This window comes from Equus asinus, chromosome 25 (assembly GCF_041296235.1).
Source record: "Equus asinus isolate D_3611 breed Donkey chromosome 25, EquAss-T2T_v2, whole genome shotgun sequence".
Taxonomy (NCBI): domain Eukaryota; kingdom Metazoa; phylum Chordata; class Mammalia; order Perissodactyla; family Equidae; genus Equus; species Equus asinus.
This window is the reverse complement of record NC_091814.1, coordinates 56,184,516-56,210,309: the sequence shown is the minus strand read 5'-3', so window position 1 is coordinate 56,210,309 and position 25,794 is coordinate 56,184,516. Positions and strand designations below refer to the sequence as shown.

General features: G+C 56.5%; 1 protein-coding gene across 26 annotated transcripts in view; it reads left to right on the top strand.

The window, feature by feature from the left end:
- Positions 1 to 25,794, top strand: part of NFASC (neurofascin) — a 174,101-nt gene that overhangs the window by 137,556 nt on the left and 10,751 nt on the right. For 8 of the 26 annotated variants that reach the window (XM_070497900.1, XM_070497896.1, XM_070497899.1 and 5 more), the window contains 8 exons: positions 1,431 to 1,635; positions 2,785 to 2,907; positions 3,906 to 4,079; positions 6,472 to 6,486; positions 12,113 to 12,340; positions 15,831 to 15,947; positions 17,360 to 17,512; positions 24,408 to 24,539. In XM_070497900.1, coding sequence (XP_070354001.1) covers positions 1,431 to 1,635; positions 2,785 to 2,907; positions 3,906 to 4,079; positions 6,472 to 6,486; positions 12,113 to 12,340; positions 15,831 to 15,947; positions 17,360 to 17,512; positions 24,408 to 24,539 — 1,147 coding nt within the window. Of the gene's footprint in view, positions 1 to 1,430; positions 1,636 to 2,784; positions 2,908 to 3,905; positions 4,080 to 6,471; positions 6,487 to 12,112; positions 12,341 to 15,830; positions 16,153 to 17,359; positions 17,513 to 24,407; positions 24,540 to 25,794 lie in introns of those variants that run through there. The other 18 variants (XM_070497914.1, XM_070497912.1, XM_070497910.1 and 15 more) reach the window with 10 other exon arrangements.

Below are 25,794 nucleotides of genomic sequence, written 5' to 3'. Positions count from 1 at the left end.
CAAGGGTGGTGGGTTCGGGCTGACGTCGCACAGCACACTGTGTTTGTGATACGCACGTGAGTGGACACACGTGCGTCTCCAGAAGCAGTGTGGAGGCGCCGCTGAGCTACACCCCTCCCCTCTCCTAATGCCGTGCGGGCCGCTTGCCTCGCCCCGTCTGATTTCCTGAAGCCCCCACTAACAGGCAGAGCCCCTGGAAGGGTGTAGACGTCTGCCCTATTGTCGCAGCCAACTCCAGACTGTCCAGCACGTGGATTGTCAGGACCCTTGGCTCCTCCTGGTCTTTTCTGCCTGTGAGCAGCTTCTGCTCAGTCTTGTCTTGAAAGGGTGACCCGAGGTGGGGAGAGGGAGAGAAATGCAGAGTATGCGAGGCTCTCCCTTATAAGTAGCTCTATTTAAAAGTTGCTTGGGAAGCGAGGGAGGCTGTGGCCATGGGATAATGCAGATTCTGTGACTAGAGGTCATCGAGAGTTGGCTGGTGGACAATTGGGGGCAGAACGGAGGGGTCAGTGTCTTCTTGGGAGGTGAATTCGGAAAGAGGGCGTGAAGGCACAGTGATGTACACACTTGAACCAACTCTTCCCCGACGCTTGACTGCACCTTAACCTACTCGCCTGGAGAATTTTCTGGCTAAAGCTCCCGTTGGGTCCCCTGCTTAAGTCTGGGCTTCCTCCTTACCTGGCTGTTGGAGGCCCGAGTGATGCTGGTGTGGCAGCCTCTCTGGAGCTCCTTACCCACTGCTGATGAGCCTCGTGCCAGTCTCTCCGCTGCACCTGGGGCACTGCTGCCTTCCACAGGCCAGCCTCTCCCACCCCAGCTCTTACCACCCCACAGCCCGGCATCCCACTGACTTGGACATGTCACCATCCCATCCCTAAAGGTCTTCAAACTATTAAAGGAAACATTTGACTTCACAGGATTAAATCAACCCTGTCTCGTACTCAGACCTCTGGGGTAACCCACTACTTTTCCACTCCTGCCTGCTGCCAATCTAAACCGTACTAATCCAGCTCAAGGGGACGCGACCTGTGAGCATGGAGCAGAGCGCTCCGTGCCTGGACCCTTTGCTCGTGTTTGTGGTTCTGGCATGGACTCCCTGAGCAAGTGGTTCCCCAGCTTGGAAATCAGTCTCATGATGGAGCAGCTCAGCTGTAGGTTTGGCCAACTTGCCTATTCCCCAGAGGGGTGAAATGGCTCAGAAAATGATTGAAACCAAAACCCCTAGTTCTTGTTTGATACCAATTCCTACTCACTAGTGGCTAAAGAAAGGGGACTCCAAGGCCACTCCACCAGCCCTGAGTGGGACTGATGAGGTCATTTGGGATTTGGAGCCTGTGGCAAGCGAAGGGAAGACCGGTCGCTACCACCAGCACTAACTACTAACCCAGCTCTGCCTGGCCATGCCCTCACGGCCCGCCTCTGTCCTGAAGGCCTACTACTGGAGAGAGAGCAGCTTGCTGAAGAGCTTGTGGGTGTCTCAGAAGAGACAGCAGGCCAGCTTCCCTGGTGACCGCCTCCGCGGCGTGGTACCCCGCCTCTTCCCCTACAGCAACTACAAGCTGGAGATGGTTGTGGTCAATGGGAGAGGCGATGGGCCTCGCAGTGAGACCAAGGAGTTCACAACCCCAGAAGGAGGTAGGTCTGACCTGCGGCTCTTCAGGGTCGGGCAGGACAAGGGTAGTGATCCGGGGGGCCTGGAGCCGCTCCAGCGTGGCTTGGCACGGACAGCACCAGTTGACCTCTGAGTGACCTCGAGGAGCTCCCACCGTTTCCCCAGCGCACTCCAGCACCGAGGCGGCCTGCCCCAGCAGGAGGTTGTCTCTCGGGAGAAGACTGTGCGGTCTGCTGACATAATTCCAGACAGGCTATGCAGACTGACGCTCCTGGGCACCATGGGAACCCGGGCTGCCCGACTCCTGAGGCTGAACCGCAGTCACCCTGACCACCCAGAGGCATCTGGTTCGTTTACCAGCACCCAGGACTTTCAGAGCTCTCTCGCCATCGTGATGCAGATGCTCTTGCTGAGATGGGCGGCCTGAGTGTGGGGTGGCCCTTCAGAGGACGTCCTGCCTGCCGCCGGTTTACAGGCCCCTGCTCGGAAGGCGGACAGCTGCACGTCCCCGGCGCGTCCTGCCCATTCTCCTTCGTCGGCTTGGCATTTGCTGGGCCTCTTCTGCTTCTCCTCCCTCCCTTCTCAACTCCCACCTTCCCTGTTTTCCTCCTCCTCTCCTCTGCTCTTCCCTCTGGTTTTCTTTATTCCTGTCTTCCTATCGTCCCTGTTTTGGTTTTCGTCATCAGCCTCTCCTCATCACGCACCCCCGGCACCCTGCCCATGTGTTCCATCTTGGGTTTCTTTCTCCTGCCGTCCGAACCCAGCATTGTTGCTGGGAGGCCTGGGCACTGCAGCCTCTGCACAAAGCCTCCGCAGTCTCAGCTGTAGTTGGTCCCTGCGTGGGACTGACTCTGCCCAGCTTGGAGGTGTCTTTAAGCATCAGAGCCTAACGTGCTGAATCAAGGGTCGTTACTAAAGGGAAACTTGACTGACTTCTTCCCTATTGAGACAGAATTTTGAGCCATGCTTGTCCTGACCTGGGGGACACGCCATCCTGGACAGCGATGGGCTCTGGCCACCGCGCCGTCCTCCGGGTTCTGGCTTAGCAGTGACCCAGCGTGGGGGTTGCCCAGAGGTCAATGCCTTCATACTTGTGCTTTGTCTTTGTGTTTTCCTCGCCCTGCCTACCCCCTCCTGCCCCCTATCTCCCTGTGCTCTCCTCCTTCCTCAAGTACCCAGTGCCCCCAGGCGATTCCGAGTCCGGCAGCCCAACCTGGAGACCATCAACCTGGAATGGGACCATCCGGAACACCCCAATGGGATCCTGACTGGATACACCCTCAGATACGTGGCCTGTACGTTCTGCTTCTCTTAGACAGTCTGGGCATCAGACCCATTCTCATCTCTCCTAAGGAATCGAGGCAGCACACCTAGGGGTGTGGAGGGAGCGAGGGGCCATGGGAAAACCTCCCCCTGGGATTAGGGGAGGCAGTGTCTCCTGACACAGCTCCTCCTGCAGGAGCTTCCCGTCATCGGCCGGGTGAGACAAAGGGAAGTTCCAGTCTAATGAGGGAGACAAGCTGGCCCTCAGGGCTCTTAGAGTCTCCACTGCCTACAGAGGCTTCCTCGCCTGACGGAGCTTCCCTCCGGTGGGGCAGACAGTGCGTGTGCAAGAGTGCACACGACTTTCAGAGGCACCCTAACAAGGTGCTACCGTTTATGGTAAGGCAGCTGTATGTGGAGCTGCCGAGGGACTTGGAGGGACTCTGTCAGGCCCAGGGGTGGGAAGACCGTACCTCGAGAGCGTGTCACCATGCACGTGAAAAATTTTCAGCTTCTAAAGTAGGTGATAATATCCCTCTTTGGGAAGCTCACAGGGCCAGCTGTTGTGTTGTTGAGGGTTTTCATAGCCAACTCTGTGCCCGTATGCTATTTTGAATCATCTCTGGCCTTTCACAAAGGAGTATTGACAATCAAAAGTTCTAATGGTTTTGCCCTAGATCTGTTTGAAAGGAAGAAAGGAACTCAGGAGTTTTGTCCTTGTTAAAAAGGCTTGGGCATTATAAACTAAATCTTTCTGAATCGGCCACATAACTTGCAGTGAGCTAGAGATATTGAGATCAGTGGGAAAGTATTAACCCTGGTGTGTCACCAAAGAGCCGGGAAGGAGTTCTTGCCCAGCACTCCAGCTGTGATCCCGAGTCTCCCGTCCCCCGGTCTGTAAGATCACAGGCCTGGTCCACAGGCTCCCTGTCCAGCCGTCAGGAAGGCTGCCTCCTTCCAGCTGCAGATTGTATAACCCGTCGTGGTCCACGTTGCTGAAGTTCACTTCCACTTACCTATCTCTCCCCAGTTAATGGAACCAAAGTAGGAAAGCAGATAGTGGAAAACTTCTCTCCCAATCAGACCAAGTTCACGGTGCAAAGAGCAGACCCCGTGTCGCGCTACCGCTTTACCCTCAGTGCCAGGACGCAGGTGGGCTCTGGGGAAGCTGTCACAGAGGAGTCGCCAGCACCCCCGAATGAAGGTAGGTGCATGGCAGCAGCCTCGGGGGTGAAGGGTCCCCACTCCTTCAGACGCCTAGAGAAGCACACCCACGTGGCCTCCTGGCTGCCGGCCTCCTGGGGCGCAGAGGCAATGTGGCTGGAGGTCCTCCAGCCCTCGAAAGGAGAGAACCCATCTTGTATGCTGAGAGGTAGGTTCTGGCGATGTGTCTGGAAAACTCAGATCTTCTTAGACTTGCAGTCAGACCTGAGTCCCCACTTTGCCTTGACTTGCTCAGCTGCTACACATCTGTCATCTTTCCTTCTAGTGGGGGCATAAGGAAGAGAGCATGAGTCCACAGTGGAGAGGAGGAGGAGAGGGGAAGAAAGCGTGTTGGACATAAATGTGCTAATGAACTCCACAGAATCGAGAAAGTGTTCACCTGTCGAGGGAGGCAGCAGTATTACTGAGAGTGCCCCTACTTTCCCCAAGGCTGCGTGGGGCCAGGGAGGGGGGTGGGGAAAAGCCTTGACTCAGTCTACTTGCCCAGATCATGAGTAGAGCAGAGCATATAGTCCCTCCTTGCAGCCCGAATTGGGTGAGTTGTCAGGCTGCAGGGAGGAAGGGGAGTTGGGAAACAGCCATTTGCTGAACCAGCTTCATGAAGAGCAAATGAGCTCACCTCCTGCGTCCTGGCATCTTCCGGAAGTCTAACACCCTGACCAGAGCTGCACCTGCCTGAGGACTCCACCAGGGGGCGTGCCAGGCCCGCTGCGCCTGTGCTGGCTTCCAGGAGCCTCTCGGGGACGCGAGGCTGTAGAAGCCTGTTTTGGCAGATCCCCTAGGAAAGCGGGGAACCCCTCTGCCTCTCCAGAGGTACAGTGGTCTGTTCAACAGCCGTTTCTTGAGCACTCACAATGTGAGTGCCAAACAACGCTGCCAAAAACAAGTGATACAGAGGTAACGCTCACACCGTCCAGAAGGGAAGACAGCCACAAGAATGCCTGATTCAGTTCAACGTGGGAAATGCCCTGTTTCCATGGGGAAAGTGCAGGGGTTGCTCAGAGGACGGGATTAATTCTGCAAGGGAAGACTTCCAGGAAGAGCTGATGTGAGTAGGGATCCTTGAAGCTGACAACAGATTATCGTGTTCTAGTGCTTTCCCCAGACGGCTGAGGTCTGGTGGCCTGACCATTGACAGGATCGGACCTCCCCAACCCAGGAGAGCATCAGCACTTCCCTCGCTGGGGCTGCAGTCCCTGCTCCCTCTGCTGCCTTACCCGGGGCTCCCAGTTCAGCTCCATAAGCAGCCCTGCCTCCCTCCCCAGCCCCCGCCTCCCTGGCCAACAGGCCAGCACTGAGGCAGGGGGAGAGAGGCTGGGCAGAAGCTGGAGAAAGACTGGCTGTCCTTTCTGCATCCCTCCCTGGTCCTGGAAACCAGGAGTGAGCCACCCAATATGCTCCCCTCCCAGAGCGCCCTTCCGACCCCCTGGGCACACAGGCAGTCATTAGGGTTGGGGGACGTTGAGTAAGTGGCTGATAGGTGCCTGTTACCAAAGCCCTGGCCAGATGGGGTGATGCGCTGTCTTGATACGTGGAGAGCCCCCATCTTTACCTCAGGACAGAACAGGCAAACAAAGCCCCATTGTCCAGCCCAGTGACCACCAAAGTGACAGTTTTGCAGCCCCAGGGAACAAGGGAACAAAGGAACAAAGAGAGACTTTCTTCTCATCTCAGGGATTTGCAGCAAATTCAGGAATTCCTTTTAGGGTTCTCAGTCCACAGTGGGTTTCTTATTTCATAAAGTATAACTGGTGGGAAAGAAGTGGGGCAGTAGGACATGAGGACAGGGGCCTCGGGGCTCCTGTCTGTCACAGCTCTGGCCTTGCCCCGCTGAGATGGTGGGGGGAGCTCCCGGTCCCATGCAGCCCCACACTAGTCAGCGCTTTGCCCTGAAGACACAGGAGCCATCCTTTCAGTGGGTTCATGTCCTCCTACACCACCTACACCGTATACTCTCAATCTGACATCAGGGAGGGTCACTCAGCCTCTTCATAAAGATCACCCCAGGCAGGGAAAGACATACCCTTGGGGAAAGACGTGGGAACACAGCCTCTAGGCGGGCTGTGCCTGCAGCCGCCTCTTAGATAGTAGTCTGTGAGTGGAGTGAATTCAGAGTGTATTAGAAACGTCTCCAGACCCAGGTGGGAAGTTTTCTGTAGGAATATACCAGACCTCAAGGAGCTGAATATGAGCCCCAAACACCGGTTGGCATCCTTCGGGCAGTGGCTGGCACCCGGCCACACCATCTGGGTCAGGTGTGAGCCAGAACCTTCTCTGCTTGCTCGTCCTGTGGTCTTACCTGTGCTCTGTTTTCTCTTCCTTCTCTTGCCCTTTCTCCCTCTCTCTGCTCTCTTGGGCGCTGTGTTCTGAAGCTACTCCAACCGCAGGTACTGTACCAGCCACGGAGGTAATGGGCATGGCATGGGCAGTGCAGGTGGAGCCTGGGCCAGCCAGGGTGAAGGAGGGAAAGGCTCTGGCTGAAAGCATGCTCCAGACTCACCCTCTCAGTGGCTGGGAAGCCAGGCTGTCAAGGAGGATGTGTGTGGAGGACGGGACCAGAGGAGAGCAAATTCTCCTCCCTTCTCTCACTGTTTGCCCCCTACTGAGAAGGAGGATGGCTTAGAAGGAGCCCCCCACACCGGGGGTCCAGACCTCTTCTCTGGAGCTGAGTGATTACTTCCCCTGAACCACCTGGGCCCCCGACGTCTCAGGCACAGAGAGTGGGTCCACAGCATTTGGTGGCCATCTATGCTGCACCGTGAGTGGGGGCAGCTTGGTCCTGTCTGCTGGTCGGGCTGCCATCCCCTGAAAGGGTGACCTGTGGGTGAGCACGCGGTGCATGCTGGCCTTGCATGCTGCACGGGGCCCAGCCCCAGCTCTGCCATCTCCCATGGGTTCTGGTCAGTGTGATCACATGAGCATGCCCTCAGGTAGGGCGAGGTGCTCCAGGACCTGGAGTCTCAGTGGGTGCCGTGGGCTGAACCCCAGCTTCTCAGAGTCCTCAGCGTTCAGAGCCTCCACTCTCGGGGTCTGGGAGGCAGATGCACCACAGAAGGGAGGTGCTGGGCAGGCTTGTCCTGGCTTAGGGGATGACTTGCTAACCAAGGGCCTCCTTGCAAGTCCTCGTGTGTGGTGGGTTTGAGGAACTTCAGAGAAGGCCTGTCTTCAAGCTGGAGAAGCTAGGCAGGGGACCCCGGGGTTCCTTCCCCCGCCCTCCTGTGAAGAGGAGCCTTGAGAACAAGGCTCGCCCTGGCAGAGCAAAGGCGGTGGGACAAGGGGTCACAGAGCCTCCTTGAGCTCTAGGCAGCGGGGAAATCAGAGGACCGGGTGAGGAGTCTGAGGGTGACTTATGAAGAGGCTGCCACCGCTGATCTGGTTCCCCCGCCACTCCGCTCCCTCGCCCCTGCATTTAGGTTGGTTCTGTTTCTGTTGCCACTCTGCTTCCTTCAGTTTGCATTTGTTCTTCCAAATCTGTGGGCACCATCATCCTTCCTTCCATCCCCCCAGTAACTCAGGCTGCCGGGGCCCAGTGCCTCTGAGCTCCTCTGCTGAGATGTGAGGCAGAGAGGTGGCCTGGGCCTGGGCCTGGGGATAAAGCCATCAGTGCTCTCTGGGGGTCACCCTAACCTCCAGATTCAAGTTTGCATAAGGCTGTCTTCTGGGACTGTGATAGCAGGCGCTCAGGGTGGCCTGAGCAGGCTTAGAGAGAACGGAGGGGAGACACAGGGAGGGCACCAAGAAAAGCAACTAGAAGCTCAGTGGTCAAGCAGCTCCCGGTCTACCTCCCCCATTCTGGCCCCCCAGGACCCGAGGCAGGTGGGTCTGATGGCAGGGAGTCTGCCTTGTTGGTGGCAGCATCCATCTATGCTGCCCCTCTCGTGAGTGGCAGTTGTGAGGGGGATGGGTCTAATTCCAAACATCCCGCTTCCTGCTTCCCGTTTAGAAAAGACCCAAGCTCATCCTGGTATGCAGAATGAGCTCAGGGTTCTATGCATCAATCAAATGTGTGTCCTAGGCTCCAGCTTCCACATGACATGGTGGTGGAGGCACATTGCACTTCTTTGTAAATGAGATGTGCTGATAACATCAGCTGTTCGGAGCTTTAAATGCTTGAGAACCTTCTGCACAATCTGCAGGCCCAAGCGATGGAGCCCAGGTTCTGCGTTTTTGATGTGGGCCTGGTGTCGGCCCACTGCTCCCTTCCCTCTTATCCTCTCCAAACCCAGGCGGGTTTCTCCAAACGGATCTGTTCATATCTGACGGGGTGAAGATCACCCCTCTCATGCCCTGGTATCTGCATGCTCAGGATGGCTGCCTGTCTGTCCGAGCCATCTGTGCTTTGGTCAGGGTGGTCCATGTGCCATGTGGACATTTTTGGACTGAACCTTCCATCTTGGAATGTATGGAAACTGCTGTCCTCATCTTTGACTCAGCTCAGATCTGCAAATGCAGCTCCATGGCAGGCTCTGGGGTCAGAAAGATGAGTATGAGACGTGTCACCTCTCTTCTTCTCAAGTGTCTCCATCTCCTACGTGGTACTTCCAGAAACTCAGGTGGAAAACCCTGGCCGTGGCTGGGACGCCTTCCAGGGTACGTTAGGCGGCCCGTCAGGCTGACACTGCCTTCAGCTGGGGGTCCTGTGCTTCCAGTTCTAGGCCCACCCTGGATCCCCCTTATTCCTGGTTGCCAGGCGGATAATCTCCACCCAGCACTGACCAGGGCGCCTCTCCAGCCTGAACTTCCTGCTGTGGCTGGAGATGAGGTCCTAGCCCAGCAGTGTGTCTGTCTAACCTGTGGGCCACTCTGTCTGCAAGTCCCCTTCTCTCTGCTACACCAACCCTGCCCTTGGGGATGGAATCAGCCAGATCCCCTTTGACCTGAGCCCTAGGTGGTCTCCCATGGTTTGAAAACCTGCCTTCCCTCCCACCTGTCCAGGCCTCTGACCCTCACTCACCTGACTCCTCTGCCCCTTCCCTCAGAGCCTTGCCTTCTTGCCTCTGCCTCCTTGTCTCCCCAGCCTGTCCAGCCGTGGGACAATAGTCACAGCTAAGGAGAGGTCAGAGAGAACGTCACTACCTCAGCCAGCTAAGGCTGCATCCTCCATGCTGACTCTCCTGACAGGTGCCCTCTGGGCGGACGCCCAGAAGCGACTCCTTTCTCTCACTCCCTTCTTGTACCCTCTCACTAAGACCCTGAGACTGCTGCCGCTGAGCCAGAGGAAAGACACTCAGGTAGCCATCAGCAGCATCACCTCCTTCTTGTCACGCTTGGCAGAAGGGTCCGTCAGAGGGAGGGGATGAGACTGCGTGGAAGCACCCTCAAAGTCATTTCTCATTTGTGGCTCCGACGAGCAGGGCCCAGGAAGAAGCTCGCTCTCACCCAGACCCTCTGAGCATCTCTGGTCCTAGGGCTGCCCACTGGAACGCCCAGGGAAGTGCATACGAGCCTGGCTGTGGACCCTGTGTAAGTGCGAGTGTGTGCATGTCTGTACAAGGACCAAGGGATGCATGACAGTGTGCAGGTTTGGGGAGAACTGACACCGACTCAGGGCCTGGGATGCGGCCCCGCTGCACGTGGAGGAAGGGAAGCCAGGTCTGCACCACAGAGATGGGCGATCTCAGTTAACAGGGTGTTTCTTGATGCCTTTTAAATAGCCATAGGAAAGGGAGACCCTGTGAACACTGCGTTTGCCAGGAATTATTAGGAAATATACTATCGATAAGGAACTAAGCAGAGCGGTCCTGCCCACATGGACGAAATGGCCTCTTGAGGTTCCTTCCGGCACAGAGCAGAGGGGAAGTCCCTGTGTGTCCACAGCCTGCAGCGGCCAGGGACCAGGCCTGGGAGAGAGCTGACCTTTGTCCTGTGGGTCTCTCAGGCCTTTCCGTGTGTGCGTTTGTCTGGGTTGGTGGAATAGGCGAATTCCCTCATACTGAGCTTTTTTTTATAGCACTGAGCTCACATTCTAGGCCTGGGGCCACCTTGGACTGAAGTACATCCTTGAAGAATGACTCTGGGAGGGAGAGTTGTTGCACCCCACACCCCAACACCTTCCCCTGGGTGGATGGGGTTTGGGGAATCTCTGGAATGCATGGGGCATAGTCAGCTGCCCCTGTGCCTTCGGTCAGCGCCCTCAGGCCCAGCAAGGCCTCTGATCTTACAAATAGGGAAGGACCGGGATCCCAGGACTAGTCCCTCCTTCTCTCTGGGGGGCTTGTAATCCTGGAGGCCCAGGGGCATGAAAGGGCTTTTGTTGGTCAGCCTCTTGTTGAGAAGGCTTAGGAGCTCTTAATTCTTCCCTGAGAAGCGCTCTCTGGCAGTTCTCCCTCTGGCTTCCTCCCTGCCCTGGCCTCCTTCTGGAGGGGTGGCGGATATTATTTTCCTGAGCTTCTGGAGATCTGAGATAGGGGGTATGTCGCTATTCTTGGGAACTAAGAGTTACCTTCTTATGTCTTAACATCCCAGCCTAATGCTCCATCAGCATCAACACGAGAAAGTAGAGCATGATCAGATGACAGGAGACGGAGCGCCAAGAGGACAGGTGGCTCTCTCTCTGCTTCACCTCATCATTCTTCTCACACCTCAGCTCTAGCAACACTGGCTCTAAAAAGTAATAGGGCAGCCCTTTGTGAGCTTCCACGATCCTTCTGTAGAAGGAAGGAGGGCCCATGGAAACACTGTCACACAGATAGACTTAGTCCCCTAGGCTGACTGGCATCCAAGGGTAGCTTTGATGGCAGATAAAGACGTGAGAGTTAGCACAGACTTGAACTTCCCTCAAGATTTATGCAAAAAGAAGCCCAGGCGGGTATCTCACTGAGCCCCAGGTGTCCGCATCTCCTGCAGGCTGGGGAGATGGTGCTCCCGAGCCCAGGCGTGTATCTCACTGAGCCCCAGGTTTCTGCGTCTCCTGCAGGCTGGGGAGGTGGTGCTCCCGAGCCCAGGCGTGTATCTCACTCAGCCCCAGGTTTCTGCGTCTCCTGCAGGCTTGGGAGGTGGTGCTCCTGAGCCCAGGTGTGTATCTCACTTAGCCCCAGGTTTCCGTGTCTCCTGCAGGCTGGGGAGATGGTGCTCCCGAGCCCAGGCGTGTATCTCACTCAGCCCCGGGTTTCCGCGTCTCCTGCAGGCTGGGGAGATGGTGCTCCCGAGCCCAGGCGTGTATCTCACTCAGCCCCGGGTTTCCGCGTCTCCTGCAGGCTGGGGAGATGGTGCTCCCAAGCCCAGGCGTGTATCTCACTCAGCCCCGGGTTTCCACGTCTCCTGCAGACTGGGGAGGTGGTGCTCCCGAGCACGGTGGCACAGCAATTCTGTCAGTGCTCCTTTACCCCTCTGATGCAAAGAGAAAGGACTGGGGTGCCCGGACCCCAAATGTCCTAGAGAGAAAGGCAGTCTCTACAAGTTAGGGTGGATTGGGTAGTTGCAAGAAGGCCCATCACTGGGCAGGGAGATGGAAGAGAGGCGGGGGAATAAACAAGAAGAGCTGAGAGGCTGGGGTGAAGGTGAGCAGTGGAGGCAGGATGGCTTCCCCCACAGAGTGAGGTCGTTGTTTTGGGTGCTGGTGGAACTCAAGCAGGCATGAGAAAGGGTGATTTTGGAGTGGATGGCTGGCAGGGGCAGGCTCCTCGGTGTCCTGCAGGACAGGGCCCACCAGCTTCCAAGGCCAGGGCTCCAGGGCTGGATCCAAGCGGTGCTGCTTGGCCTGGGACTCCATGCTGTCCCTGGGGCCTGAGCGATTCCCACCCTCATCCTCACCCTTGGCTGGGTGCATGCTGGGTGCTTGGAGCCATGCAGACCGTGAGAAGAAAATGAAACACACAGGGCTTCATTCTCTTCCACTCCCGTGGCTGTGTGGCCTCTTGCTGTGACCCGTCTGACCTGGTCCATCATGCTGCGGGAGGCTTCTCATGACTAAGTGCCATGTCTTCACTGGGCTGCCTGCCTTGCACGGGGCTGTGTGTCCAGGCTGGGGGCAGCCCAACCAACCAGACTTGGCTGTTTTAATTTCCCTCTCAGCTCCTCCCACGTTGCCCCCGACTACAGTGGGTACTGTGAGCAGTACTGATGCTACTGTCACTGCTGCCACCACTGAAGCCACAACAGTCCCCATCATCCCAACTGTCGCACCTGCCACCATCGCTACCACCACCGTCGCCACAACTACTACAACCACTGCCGCCACCACCACCACCACCACGGAGGGTCCTCCCACCACCACCACCGGGACTAAGATACACGAATCCGGTACTGCCCATTGTCCACGCTCCCCCGTCCCTCCACCTGCAGGCTTCCCCAGATAGGAGGGGGCATCTGGGATGGTGTTGACAACACCTCCCTTTGATTCCGCTTTGGCAACACCCATGACTGGATTCTCAGTCTGGCAGCCTGGAGGCGTGGAGCACCCCTGCCCGCACTCCTTGGGTGGTTCTCCAGTGCTCCACACCCCCGTCCTAGCCTCAGATCCCTGTTCTTTAGCAGAGGGCCATGCTCCTCAGGCAGGGCCCCCAGGTCCTGGATGGTAGGGCTGCCTCCAATGACACGCCAAGTGGGTGCCTCAGGGCTGAGCCCTCCAGAGGTGGGGGAGATGGGAAAGGAAAGGGCCTACCCTGGACGACAGCCATATCGCGTCCAGCCTGGCAGCATAGAGGGCCAAGGGCTGGCCATGCCGGGCAGCTCTGTTCCCAGAACTCTGCTTCTCCCTCCCCGCCCCCACCCAAGGTCCACTTACAGGCTTTTCCTTTAAAAAGCCAGAGCTTCCAGGACACGCCATCGCAGGGGAGTCCTGTAATGCCCGAAGGTGCTCTGTTGCTCTTCCCGCTCTTATTCCCGCTCCCCTAGATGCACACGGAGAGGGAAAGCCGCAGCCTTTCTAGGGGCCCTGGTAAGAATCAGCCCCAGGACTGGCCTGCATCACGCAGCTGAGCCAGGCAGCTCTGTACTTCCAGCGTGAGGAGGCCCCTCGGGAATCCAGCGATCCCTCTAAGAACCAGCCTCAAACACTCTTTTATCACCAGGGAGGGGCGGGCCTCTAGCTTGCAGAGCCCACAGGCCAGGTGTAAAATCAGTGATGCAGCCCGAGGGCTGGCAGGGAGCACCCAGAACCCTCCTCCAGTAGCTGTAGAATTGTAGGCCCCTTGTTTCCTGGGCGAGACCCTCCACCTTCCGAGGCCTTGCCGTCTCCCACCCCACCCACTTCTCTCAGTACCTGAAGGAGGATGGAGGTTAATGCGCAAGTGCGTATCGTCTTTAATTCGGTCATTTGGAGTCATGTGAGCTGTAGGGGAGACAGGTGGTGTGTGGCTGACATGCTCCTGAGTCCTTGAAAACACTGATTTGCTTTGAAGGTGCACTACCTAGAATTTAGATGGCATGCCCTTGGGAAGAAGTTGGCTGAGGAGAAGCCTGCCGGGCTACAAGACGCTGCCCCCGCAGTCTGGTGGTGGGTGCTCTTTGGGGCGGCAGGGAGGCATCTCTTGCAAGCAGTGGGGCTCCCTGTCCCATTGCTGCTTCGAGCTCACAAGAGAGATGGACGCACAGAAGGTGCGGAGGGCAGTGGCTCTTGCTCTCTGTGGAGTGACTTGCCCTCTGGAGAGATGGGCCTTGATGCCACATAGGACTAGCCCCGGGACTGTCATGCCCGAGCTCTGACGGTGCCTGAGATGCTGTGGAGGCCTGGCTACACCCCTGGCCTTATCCTCAGAGCTGGGGCCACCCCTTGATGTCCTCACCTCCCTTCCCCAGCAGAATGGCTCTGCTGCCCAAGATTCTAAAATGAATTTTCATCTTTGTCATGTCTTACACCTTAGGACAAAATTTTTCCTAAGTTTACTTTTCTCAGGGGGAAATGGGACTTTTTATTTGTCCTTAGCTTGCGTCTCTCAGATTTCAAGGAATACTCCTTAATTCGCACATTCCAGGGACCAGCAGAGCAATCTCCACTTGCCCTCCCTCACCCTTTTGGTTGTGGAGTCATTGATGGCTGTCCTTCCTGCTCCTTCTTTTTGAAAGCTTCAGTTCTTCCGTGGCCACCGTCTTGGTCTGTCTGTATGGCAGTGCCTTCCTCCAACTCCCACCTCTGAGTCGTTTGGTTTCCCGTGGCCTGGCCTTTCCTAACAGTGCCCCAGTCTCCATTGCCTTCAACACAGATTTGGGTCAGTATTTGTATTGGTGGCCAAACCATTTAAACTCAAATCCTCTGGCTATTTCCAGGGCCCAGAGCTGAGGAAGAGGAAACTCAAGTCCCCAAATCGTGACTAATCTCAATTCATTCCCACTCGCAAGAGCCATGAGATTGCAAGGAGCTGGGGTTGGGGTGGCTTGAAGCAGCCAGGACAATGGAAACGTGCAGCCGAGGAGTCAAAAAGCTGGCTTCCGCCCTCCCCATGGAGAACGCCCTGTGGTGCCATCAGCGAGATGTCTTTCTTGGCCCCACACCTAACATGAATCATATTCACCTCGGGCACCCCACAACTGACAAGGTTGTAGTAAGAGAAAGCACTTCTTTGAAGGGAAGACCAGGAGATCTTTTATCACTTCCCCAGCCCTGCAGACTCAGTCACATGTCGAATAGATAATGAATAAATGCATCACCAATGCACTCTATTCACTTATTTTTGACAAGTGAGTTGGTGACAGTGCCTCCTTGCATGCTAATAAAATATACAGGAGCCACACTTGTAAAGTCTTTGAAATACAAGGCTTCGCGCTAGTACTCCACTATTAAATCTTTGCTGGGAAATGGGGTAATCAGACTGCTGGGACTCTTGAAGAATGATTGCATTTGAAGATTAGAGCCATTCTCCTGTCCACAGGCTATGGTTTCAGACGGCACAATGGCTTTGATAAAGTGGCTCCCAGCTCATAGGGACGAGATAATTAATGTCTTTTGTGTTGCACGGAGATCAAGCCTCAAAGGCTATAGTGCTGAGAACCCAACAGAACAGGATTCTTCTGGCGTCCGGACCACTGAGGGTTGGATGTCAAGGAGGAGTTATCTTCTCTTGGTCCCACCTGGCCCATGAGAGGAGGACGAAGGGTTCATATTGTCTCTATTGGGACCCTGGAGTTCTGGGCCCCAAGTCCCCTTAGACACGCTGAGGCCATTTTCCATATAATCCAGGATCTTGGTGACCAAGAATGGCCCCAGGGGGCTGCTCGGACCAGAGTCACTTGTCTGGGTTCCCATTCTCCTCCAGTTTCAGGAGCCCATTAAAGCTCTCCCATGTTTGGTCTTGTCCTTCCTGCATATCTCACGTGACTCTCAAGTGGCTTTTAAAGATACCTCTCTCCCTCCTGTAGAACGTCTGGTTGAAGGGAAAGAGGCTGGCACATCTCGCCCCCTCTGCGTCCTAGCCAACAGGGCTTTTTCCTGGCCCCTTTTGCTGCACCATTCAAATCCATGACAAGGGATCTAAAAAGGGAATATGCCCAGGTTAGAGCCCCCAGTGGCATGGATCAAAACCCACTCTTTCATTCCTACCCCGACCTGTGTGAACACACAGACAGTTTCCAGCTCTCCCTCACATACAGCTCCTCCTGGCTGCACCTGCTCATACCTGGACGGCAACCTCCAGCCTGGCCACCAAGGCTGCAGCTTGGAGCTCTCTCAGGCCCTGTGCACAGCCACTTCTGGCTCTCCCCTTTCCTAGCCACCCGTGTGTGTGTCTGTCTGTCTGTCTGTCTGCAGCACTGCCTCCCTCCTCACCGCTAACTCCTCTTCTAACCTGCCCACCAGCCCCGGACGAGCAGTCCATATGGAACGTCACAGTGCTCCCCAACAGTAAATGGGCCAACATCACCTGGAAGCACAATTTCGGGCCCGGAACTGACTTTGTGGTTGAGTACATCGACAGTAAGCATTGCTGTGTGGGGTGGTGGTGGCGGCGGCGGCAGCTGTGGCGGGTAGTGTAGATGCCATTAAAGCGATCCTGTGGACTCCCTCCGGCTCGGAGAGGACTCTTAGCCCGGCTTAATTACGGCTTAATGAAATCAATATGCGCTCAGGTGGCGTGAGGCGGAGGAGCAAGCTCAAGAAACAGGAGCAGGGGGATGGAGGAGCAGGCTCAGGGACAGGAGTGGGGTGGAGGAGCAGCCTCAGGGACAGGAGGGGGTGGAGGAGTAGGCTCAGGGACAGGAGTGGGTGGAGGAGCAGGCTCAGGGACAGGAGGAGCTGCAGAAGCTGTTGGAGGTCTAGGGTTGTGTGTGCTGGGGAGGTCCTCGGTGGTGGGACCTTCCATCCACTTCCTGCCCAAGATAAGAGATCTGAATTACCCCAAAATGAGCCAAATCTCACCTCTGCATGGATCTCTTTAACTCAGAATCCATGTTTTCTGGTCTCCACTAGACAGGCTGGGCCAGTGCAGACTTGGGTACAAGTGTGCTTTGCTCACTGAGGGACGCCAGTGGCCCACAGCAGAGGCATGAGCCAGGGTCGTTTTCTCTGAGCTCCTGCCTTGAGCTGAGCTGTTCACTCTTTACTGGATCTTGGGACCAAGAGTATAGATAGGAGAAGACTAGAGTGTAGTCAGGATATCCACCTTCTCTGAGTGCAGGCCCCTGGTTCTGAGGGGTCACATGCACCACGAGGCCTCTTTGGCACATGCTCTGAGCAATTAAGCCAGGAAACCCACTGAGTTCCCCCTGGGCTAGCCACCCGACTGTCTCTGAGGAAAGAACCGAGCCAGCTCTCAGTTCTCTGTGGTTGGAGGGGGAATCCGTCCACAGAATCTGAACCCCTAGTTTGGTCCACTCTTTTCCATCTTTCTGCCAGCGCCGTTCACCCTACACCTCAGACACACAGGTACTCACTGCCGCTGATGTGTGAATTCTCCACGCAGCGAGAAATGAGAGGCGAAACCGAGTGTGAGAGCCAAGAAGCAGGGTCCCATCTCACCTCCAGGTGCCATGAGAGATGCTGACGGCTCTCTGACCCTCTCCAGGATAACAGAGCGTTGGCTGACATGCTGGGAGCTTAAGGAAGTAGATGGTAATGTGTGTAGTGCTAAGACTGTGGTAAGGAAAGAAAACTTCAGGAGCAGGCGTAGTGTCCTCAGCTGAGGGGCCATCGTGTAGGAGAGCCAGCACTGTGTGGAAGGGCTGGTGGTGGAGCTGCCTGGTGACCTCCTGGTCTGCGCGAGGGCCTGGCCCCACGACCCCTGGCCCCTCCTCCCATGTGTCTGCTTTTGACAGGTGACCAGGACCCCAAGCACCGCCTCCCCAGCAGCTGGTGCCTGGCCTTAGCTGACTGAGGTTTCTGTTCCCCAGGCAACCATACGAAAAAAAGTGTCCCTGTTAAGGCCCAGGCGCAGCCTGTCCAGCTGACAGACCTCTATCCCGGGATGACATACACGTTGCGAGTCTATTCCCGGGACAACGAGGGCATCAGCAGTACCGTCATCACCTTTATGACCAGTACAGGTGAGAGGGGATCTGGCCTGGCCATCCCCTACAAGCATGGGGCAATTCATTCCCATCCTCAGCGTCCTGCTTGTCTCTCTTCCTTGGAAAGCAGGATCCTCGCCGCCATTCCCCACCTTGCATGGCGTGTCTCAGCTCTTATGTGTCAGTCTGCAGCTCCCAGGAAGACGAGAGGAGCCAGGAGTGCATGTGCAGTGGAGAGGACGCCACGCTCTGACTCTCTGGGGATACGTAGGGAGTCAGAGGAAATGGGAGGATTGTAGAATGAGGACGGAGACTGCCCGGCCCCCACGGTGCTTGAAACAAAAGGACTTGGTGTATGTGCGAACTTGGTCCCTGTGTGTGAATCTGGGGCTGCCGAGTGCAGGACAGCCTGCCCCATAGACACAGGGCTTTGCTTCCTGCACGTGGGATGAGGGGACAGGATCACCAAGGGTCTTGACCCAGACATCTCCCCAGGAACCAAACAGGATCAGCATGTATGTCACTGCCTTGCCATTGTCACCTGTTGTTGAAAAATTCCAAAGTGTATGAGATGAGTTGTTTGGGGCTTTGTTTTGATTTAACTTTTGTCCCAAGTTTGTCACTGCTTAACAGTAATTGGCCTTCTGCCATGCTGGGGAGGGGAAGGAGCCCTCCAGCGCTGGACTAGTTCTGGCTCTAAAGGGGCTTCACCTGTGATGGAGAAGCATCTTCCTTGTGCAAAATCAGCAGGCCACGGGGGGCTCAGTAAAGGGTACAAGCTTCCGAAATCTCTCTGGTGGTCAGGGTGGCTGGCCGGGGTGGCTGGCAGGCTGGAGATGTGAGGGCACTTGCTTGTCTGTGTACATCTTTAAAATCTGCCGGGTGGGCTGGCCAAGTTTATGCTAAGCCCTGGGGCTAAGGGCAAGGGTCCGGGAGAGAGTGAGAGAGAAACTGACCGGTCTCTACCCCCAGGCATGTCCTAATCAGATGCAGGTTAATAGACAGAAGGATGGAGAAGAAACACACGATGATTTGCATGAACGTCTGAATGTTGACTTACCTGTTCTTTACCCTCCCTGTGCCTGGCCTGCCGAGGCCAACCCTGCCAGCTTGCATCTTGAGAGTAACTGCCCATCTGCATAAATGCTCACTCCACCCGTTGTAGCCTGGTCCCTCCTGGTCTGGACGTCCTGTCCTGCCTGTGTCTCCGCCTGTCCTGTGTATGTCCATGCCATCAAGACTCAGGGAGTCCAAGAGTCCAGCTGCCTGCTTGAGGCTGGCCAGGCCAACTCAGGCAGGATGTGTGTGAGTGGCCAGGCCATCTTGGGAGCCAGGCAAGGGAACTGGACAGTTGACCAAGTGGAGCAGGTGGCTAGACCCTGTCTCACCCAGTCGGGGTCCCAAGCTGTTGCTCACCAGTGCGTGCATTTGGTTTTGCTGTATTACAAACGCGAGTCCAGCGCAGAGTCAGGAAGCAAAGATGCGAGTCTGGGATGAGGTCCATCCTAGGGATGCTGCACAAGCCAGCACAGCCCGCTTTCAGAGTTTGACCTCCCCCAGGGCTAAGCCCTGGAGCCATGGGTGAGGACTGGGGAGAAAGAGCCAGAGAGAAAAGGACCAGTTGCTGCCCTCAGGGATGTCCTAATGCGCAGCAACATATCGAACACGCAGTACAGAAAAAACCCAGTGATGGTGGAGGACACGCTCTGAATGTCCACTCAAATGCTCGTCTCTCTTTTCCTGCGCTTGGTTTGCAGAGGCTCGGCCTGACAGCTGAGTGAGCAAGGCTCTCTGCACTTAGAGTTCTCCTGGCTTCCTCCCAGTGCGAGCTGGATGGGCAGGTTTATGACCCTAGCTCTGAGTGCATGCGCCTCACTTACCTCACCAGCTGGCTGGAAATTTCTATTTGCAAACCACATAGGGAAAGAAAATATTTTCACTTTCTGAAGCTTGTACGTGCCTGCGAGTGTGTGTCCAGATCCTTCAAAAATGCACGCTGTGTTTCCTGTGGGTGGACTCCAGAGCTAGATTCACACAACCCCCCAGGTCCCTGTGTCTCCTCGGAGCAAGAGTTTGTGAGCATCTCTGGGCCCGGCCACTTGTCATCTAGGCAACCACAGGCTGTCGCTTCAGTCCACAGACTCAAACCTGTGACAGTGGTTCAGGAGGGAAATGGCAGGAAGCCACCAGGAGTGCTCACAGGCTCCCGAGCCTCAGCAGAAGGACCCCACACGGGGAGTAAATCAGCTCCCTGAAGCTTTTGAAGCCAAGGAGACCGGAGGGGCCACAGACACATACCCCTGGACTCCAGCAGGTCCTGGATGGCGGGATGGGCTGAGGCAGCAGCGTGACACGCTGATGGTGGGCCAGCAAGAAGGGTGGCAACCTGCTTCAGACCTCAGGAAAGGAAAGGGACACTAGGGGTCTAATGTCGTTAGCCTCTCTCTGCTGCGTCTGGGAGAAACCCAGGCCGGAGCGAGGAGTGTAAAATGACACTGCGGTGAGGCAGCCAAGCCGGGCTGCATTTGAAGAAAGTCCGTCCCTGTTACATTTGTTCATCTATCCCTATATCTGAAGCAGAATTCTTCTGCCAGTGTGGAATGACTGGCCTGTCTTCCGTGCGCAAACCAAATTTCTCGATTGGAGTCAGGAGTCGTGGGCACTGTCTGCCCTGCAGGTGAACCGCCCGTCTGAGCAGTGGGGTGGGGCAGTGCGGAGGCACACAAATCTGACCTCCAGTCAAGAGAGGTGTTGGGCCTGTTTGCCAGGCCCGGGGGCTGAGGAGCGGGCGCTGCTCTGGCCCCTGCTGGTGCCAGGGGAGGTGGGCGTGTGAGTGCACCTGGGCTTTGAATGTTGGTGTGACCGTGTCCATTAGGATCTTCAAGCATGTTGAACAGATCGATTACAGATTAGGAATGGCGCTGGCAGGCAGACATGGCTGCCCTGACGCCTTGCTACATGCCTTCCACCACTCAGAGCCCGCCGGGTGTCGGGGGTGGGTCACGTTGTGAGTGAGATCATCATGTCCTAAATTTCTGTGGTTCTTGGCAAGCCACATCATTGTGATGGGGTCTGATTGAGGCCGCCTTCCGCCCAGTTCCACTTGGTTTGGACAGCCTTCTGTGTCCGTCCTTCACAGAAAATTCTTTGGCCTTTTTCAGTAAGGACTGAAGGTAGCAGTGGAACGTCACTGGTGCTGTCCTGACACCACCGTGGAAAGCTACATTTACTTTCTAGATGGCGCATATGGCCACTTTCTCTCCCAAGAGAAGGGAATCTCGTGGAGATGGCGGTCAGGGGGTGTCAGAACATGCTTCAGGAAGATGGCAGAGCAGACAGGTCACTGCAGACATACAAACCAACCTCTCTGCACAGGGTGGGACCACCATCCACACACAGGCTGAAGTGGTGCCCAGCTGTGGCACACGGTCAAGCCAATATCCCTTTGATGCCTAGTGGGTATCAGGGAGAAAAACGAAAGCCCTACCTGATGTTAACTGTATTATAAGGAGATTAAACTGATTGTTAATCAATAAGTAGTCACTGACCACTTGTGATGTGACCAGCATCATGCTAAGTACTTGGGGCTCAGAGAATCCCCTGTTCGCAAACCTTTAATAGTATAATTGGAAATGAGGACCCAGGAAACAGAGCAATTGAATGTTAGGTTGCATGGAGTAAATGGGGGTGAAATCAGAGTTCATAGATTGATGTGAGCTGAAGGAATCGTAGCTTCAGGAAGGAGGGCAGAATGTGGAGGGGGGAGAGGAAGACCAGAGTGCATGGAGGCCAGGCGCCATGCCAGCGTCCCAGGAACGTACTGTGTCCTTGGGGTCTGATAGGCACAGGGTGAGGAGACCCCTCTGGAATGGAGCAGTGAGGTGACGATGAGAAGCATTTTGGAAGGAGAAATGATAGCCCTTAGAGAGAAGAGGGAAGCCACTGGCAGAAGGCGGGGTGGAGGGGTGCAGGAAGACACAGGCTGAATTTCAGACAGACCAACAGACCATCCAAGGAGCAGTCAGGAGGAGGTGCTGGGCTTACTGTGGATCTGGCTGGAGGGACAATGAGAGGTGAATAAAGGGATTGCCAGTGGGAAAGTCAGGACTGGAGGGCAGGTGAAGGCAAGAGAGAAGGATGGAGAGAAAGGTTTGGGAAAGACCCACTCCATGGGGACAGTGGAAGCAGGGAGCGTGGGAGGCTTGAAGTTAGTTCATTGGGGCGGAGAAAGCAGCTGGCGGGACCTGGAGACGGTGGAAGATTCTGGAGTTGACCTGTCAAAGGACAGCACGTCAGCTGCAGCAGAAGAGTCTGGCAGGTCCCTCGGGGATTTTGTGTTAAGATACAGAAGCTTCAATGTGTTTAATAGCAGAAGGGAGGCGGCAGCCAAGAGGAAGAAATTGAAAAGGCTAGAGAGCTGGAGACCCTACCAGACTGAGCCGTCAAGGAAGGGAGGGGTTGGGTCCCACCGCTGAGGCGAGCACAGCCTCGTCATCGAGGAGAGGAGAGCCTTCCCTGGTCCAGGAGGAAGGGACATTGTGGAGGCTGCGAGGTGGGGTAGGCGGGGTCCACCGCCTGCCCAGACAGAGGGAGGAGGTAATGGGGGAGCAGCACGAGAGGGAGGGAGGAGCTGTTTAGGGGGGACAGAGAGAGGAGTCAAAGGATTGCCAGGTGGCAGCGAGAGGCCAGTTGAAGTAGAACATGGTGCCTCTGCAATGGGCCTGCGTCTGCATCTTCCTCCAGCAGGGCTCGTGGCAAGAGCGGGAAAACGCAGGCGTCATGGGAGTTGCGTGCTGAAGTGGGCGACACGAAAGGGGGATGGTGTGGAGCTCAAGATAAGCAGAGGCCCCATCAGGCCAAGAGGGGGGGAGCGGACAAATGACCAGAAGGCCGTCGAGCGTTCTTCCGCTGATTAGATGTGACCCGAGTGCCTCCTGTGTGTAAGGCTCTATCCCAGCACTGGGGAGACAGCAGTAAACCCACGGTTCCCCCTCAAGGAGCTTACTTTCTGGGAGGAGGGACTAAAGTAGAGTGGCAAAGCACAGACAGCCTGAGGTCACATCTCAACTCTACCACTTACTAGCTCTGTGACCTCAAGCAAATCACTTAACCTCTCTGTGCCTCAGTTTCCTCATCTATCAAATGGGTAATAATAAAAACCCACTTTATGGGGTTGTAAGAATTAAATTAGATTCCGGTGGAAAGGTACTTGGAGCAGTGCCTAGTCCACAGGAAGTGCTTATGAGTGTAAACTGTTGGTAGTAGAACCATATCAAATGGTTACAAGCGCCGTGAAAAAGATAACTTAGAGCCCTCAGAAAGAGACTGACTGGTCAGGGAGAGGGTTTTGCTTTAGCCGGGAAGGTCTGGGAAAGCCTCTCTGAGGAGGAGGTGGCATTTGCTGGGGCAGCCATCTGAAGAAAGAGCAGCAGATGCAAAGGCCCTGAGGCAGGAATGAGAGTGGCCAGTGAGGCTGGAGCACAGAAAGTGAGGGGAGAATGGTGGGAGACAGGACCAGAGAGGTGGCTGGGGCCAGCTGGGATGGAGCCTGACAGGTCGGGATGGGGAATGCAGGTCTTTCCCCAACAGCAAGGAGAAGCATCAGAGGGCTGAAGCGTGGAAGTGATGTAACCCCACGCAGGGTCTGAGGAGGATGTCTGTGATGCCACATGGGGAGTGGCCTGCGGGGCATGTGTTCTGCGGGAGAGTGCCAGTGCGGAGAGTGCTCACCCTGCAGGACCCTGCTTGGTGCTCTGCCTTTGGCGGGGTGCTGGGAAGCTGTCAAGAGTTTCTCCACCCAAGAAGCCCCCAATAGGGTTGCTCCAGACACCTGCCTGCCCGTGCCGCATGTGCCAAGGGCCCTGGAGTACCGCGAGGCCCAGCTCTGCTGCTCTGCCCATCCCCCTCCTCCTCCTCCTCCCCCTCCTCCCCCTCCTCCTCCCCCCCTCTGTGTTCCTTTGCGGCTCTGATCCTTCCACTCCTCTGTCTGGTTTTCCATGGCAGGCTGTGTGTTGCTTTTGTTCTCCAGACCACAGAAAGGAGAGCAGTGGGTGCGTCCTCCCACCCACACCCCTCCTGAGCCCTGTCCCCAGTCATTGGGCCCACCAGGATGCCTCAGATGGCCCTGAGGCCCTGTGCTCCAGGCCCACCGCGTGCCCCAAAACACAGAGGAGTCTCCCACTTTGAGACAGGTCTCCACACGCTCCAGGCAGGGACTCAGTGGCACAGGGGGTCTCCACGTGTGAAAGTGGTCTCGAGGTGGCGTGGGGTGCGCTGAAGGCACAGCCCTGACCCACCCTCGCTGCTGGCCAGTCCAGGGGTATGCCCCAGGGCTTGTCTTTGCTGTCAGGGAGCTCACCATCCAGCTGGGGAGATGCGAGAGGGCACAAGGCACCCGGAACCACACCGTGCCCAGGACCACTGCCAGGAAGCCTGGCTGCCTTCGGCCATGCTGTGGGAGAGGTGCTGCTCTGGGCCTGCAGGCCCGTGAAGGGGCTCCAGGAACAGGGCCGCAGTGGGCCAGCCGTGTCCGGGGCGGCGCGCAGGCTCCTTCTTCTCACCCTGGGCTCCTTCATGGGATGGTTCCTCCACGGCCGGTCCCTGGCCTCCCCTCAATCCCCACCACTGGGACGGAGGGGGCCCGCGCCTGATCCCTAGGAAACTGCCTCTTGCTGGACCTCCTGTCAGCCTTCTGCCGCTTATTCTGCTGCCTGCACCCCTTTCCTTTGCCTCTTTTCTGACCTTTTGACCTTGGCGCTTTCATTATTTCCTTTGACCCCGTAGCCGGGTAGTTTGGACCAGAGGGCTGCTAGGTGGTAGCGTTAGGCTCCGGGAGGAACCTCGACGTGAAGTAGCTGAAGCTGTTCCCCGCTTCTCCCTCCCACCCTCCCCCATGCAAAATCGTCACCGTGTCTGCTCTGGCCCCCGCCAGCTTACACCAACAACCAGGCGGACATCGCCACCCAGGGCTGGTTCATCGGGCTCATGTGCGCCATCGCCCTCCTGGTGCTGATTCTGCTCATCGTCTGTTTCATCAAGAGGAGTCGAGGCGGCAAGTACCCAGGTGAGCTGTGTCGAGGCGTGGGCTTGGGGGAGGGGCTGGCGGGCTACCCTGTGAGTCACCAGGTCTCGGGGGAGCTCCACCCTTGGCAAGCTGGGGAATACAGTCCTATTGCCTGTTCTCTGCGTCTTAGAGCTGCCAGCAAGCAGCTTGAGTTAACCACCCTCCCCTGAGGTGGTTGGAGGCCCGGTCCAGGCAGCTCTGGCCGGGGGGAAGGAACCCTACTGTTAAGATGACCTGCCCTCCCCTTGACTCACCACCCATCTGCTCAGTCAGTGGGCTTTCTCAGCCTGAATCTTATTAGGATCCTGTGTTCCAGGGCAGGAGGAAGAAAGAGAGGCATTTTCTCTCACCGTGAGAGAAGGGAGTGAGCAGCGGTCTGGGCGGGGGCAGACGCCGGGCCTGCAGAGCTGGGCTCCACATGCCTAGGCTGCAGCCACACATCCCTAGCAGGCAGAAGCTTCTGTGTGAGGGGCGGCAAGGGGCTGAGGGGTGTCTGGTACACCCCTCGGCCCTCAGAGGGTTGGGGTTTCCCTAGAGACCCAGAGAGGCATTCTCTTCTGTGGGTCTCAGCATTCTCCAGCCCAGACAATCCAAGGTCAAGGACAAGGACCTCTGGCGTTCCTGTTTCTAGAAATATTGATTGTTTTCCAAACAGGGGCAAGAAAGCCATCTGTCTGCGATGGGGTGGGTGGGGTCACAGGAGACAGGATGACAGATGACCCTGAGAGTGAAAATCCTCCTGTCTGCAGAATGAAATAGCTCCCTGCCCCCGAAGCAGGCACACCCCAGCGCCCCAGGTGCCTGCTTCTCCCCATCTCTGTGAGCAAGTCCTCTTCCAGGACCCCTGAAACCCAACTCAGAGAGAGGGGACTCTGTTTCCTTCCCCCTCACTGGTACCCTCAGACCCCAGGATTCTGAAGAGTCGTGCCTCTCTTGTCAGGGAGGGAGGCCCCTGAGAGGGAGGGCAGGACACTGCGGTTCCTTCTTTTTTGAAGAAGATTAGCCGTGAGCTAACATCTGCTGCCAATCCTCCTCTTTTCGCTGAGGAAGACTGGCCCTGAGCTAACATCCGTGCCCATCTTCCTCTACTTTATATGTGGGATGCCTACCACAGCACGGCTTGACAAGTGGTGCCATGTCCGCACCCGGGATCTGAACTGGTGAACCCCCGGCCCCCAAAGCGGAACGTGTGCACTTAACCGCTGCACCTCTGGGCCAGCCCCCCGCGGTTCCTTTTGATGAGTGACGTTGTCTT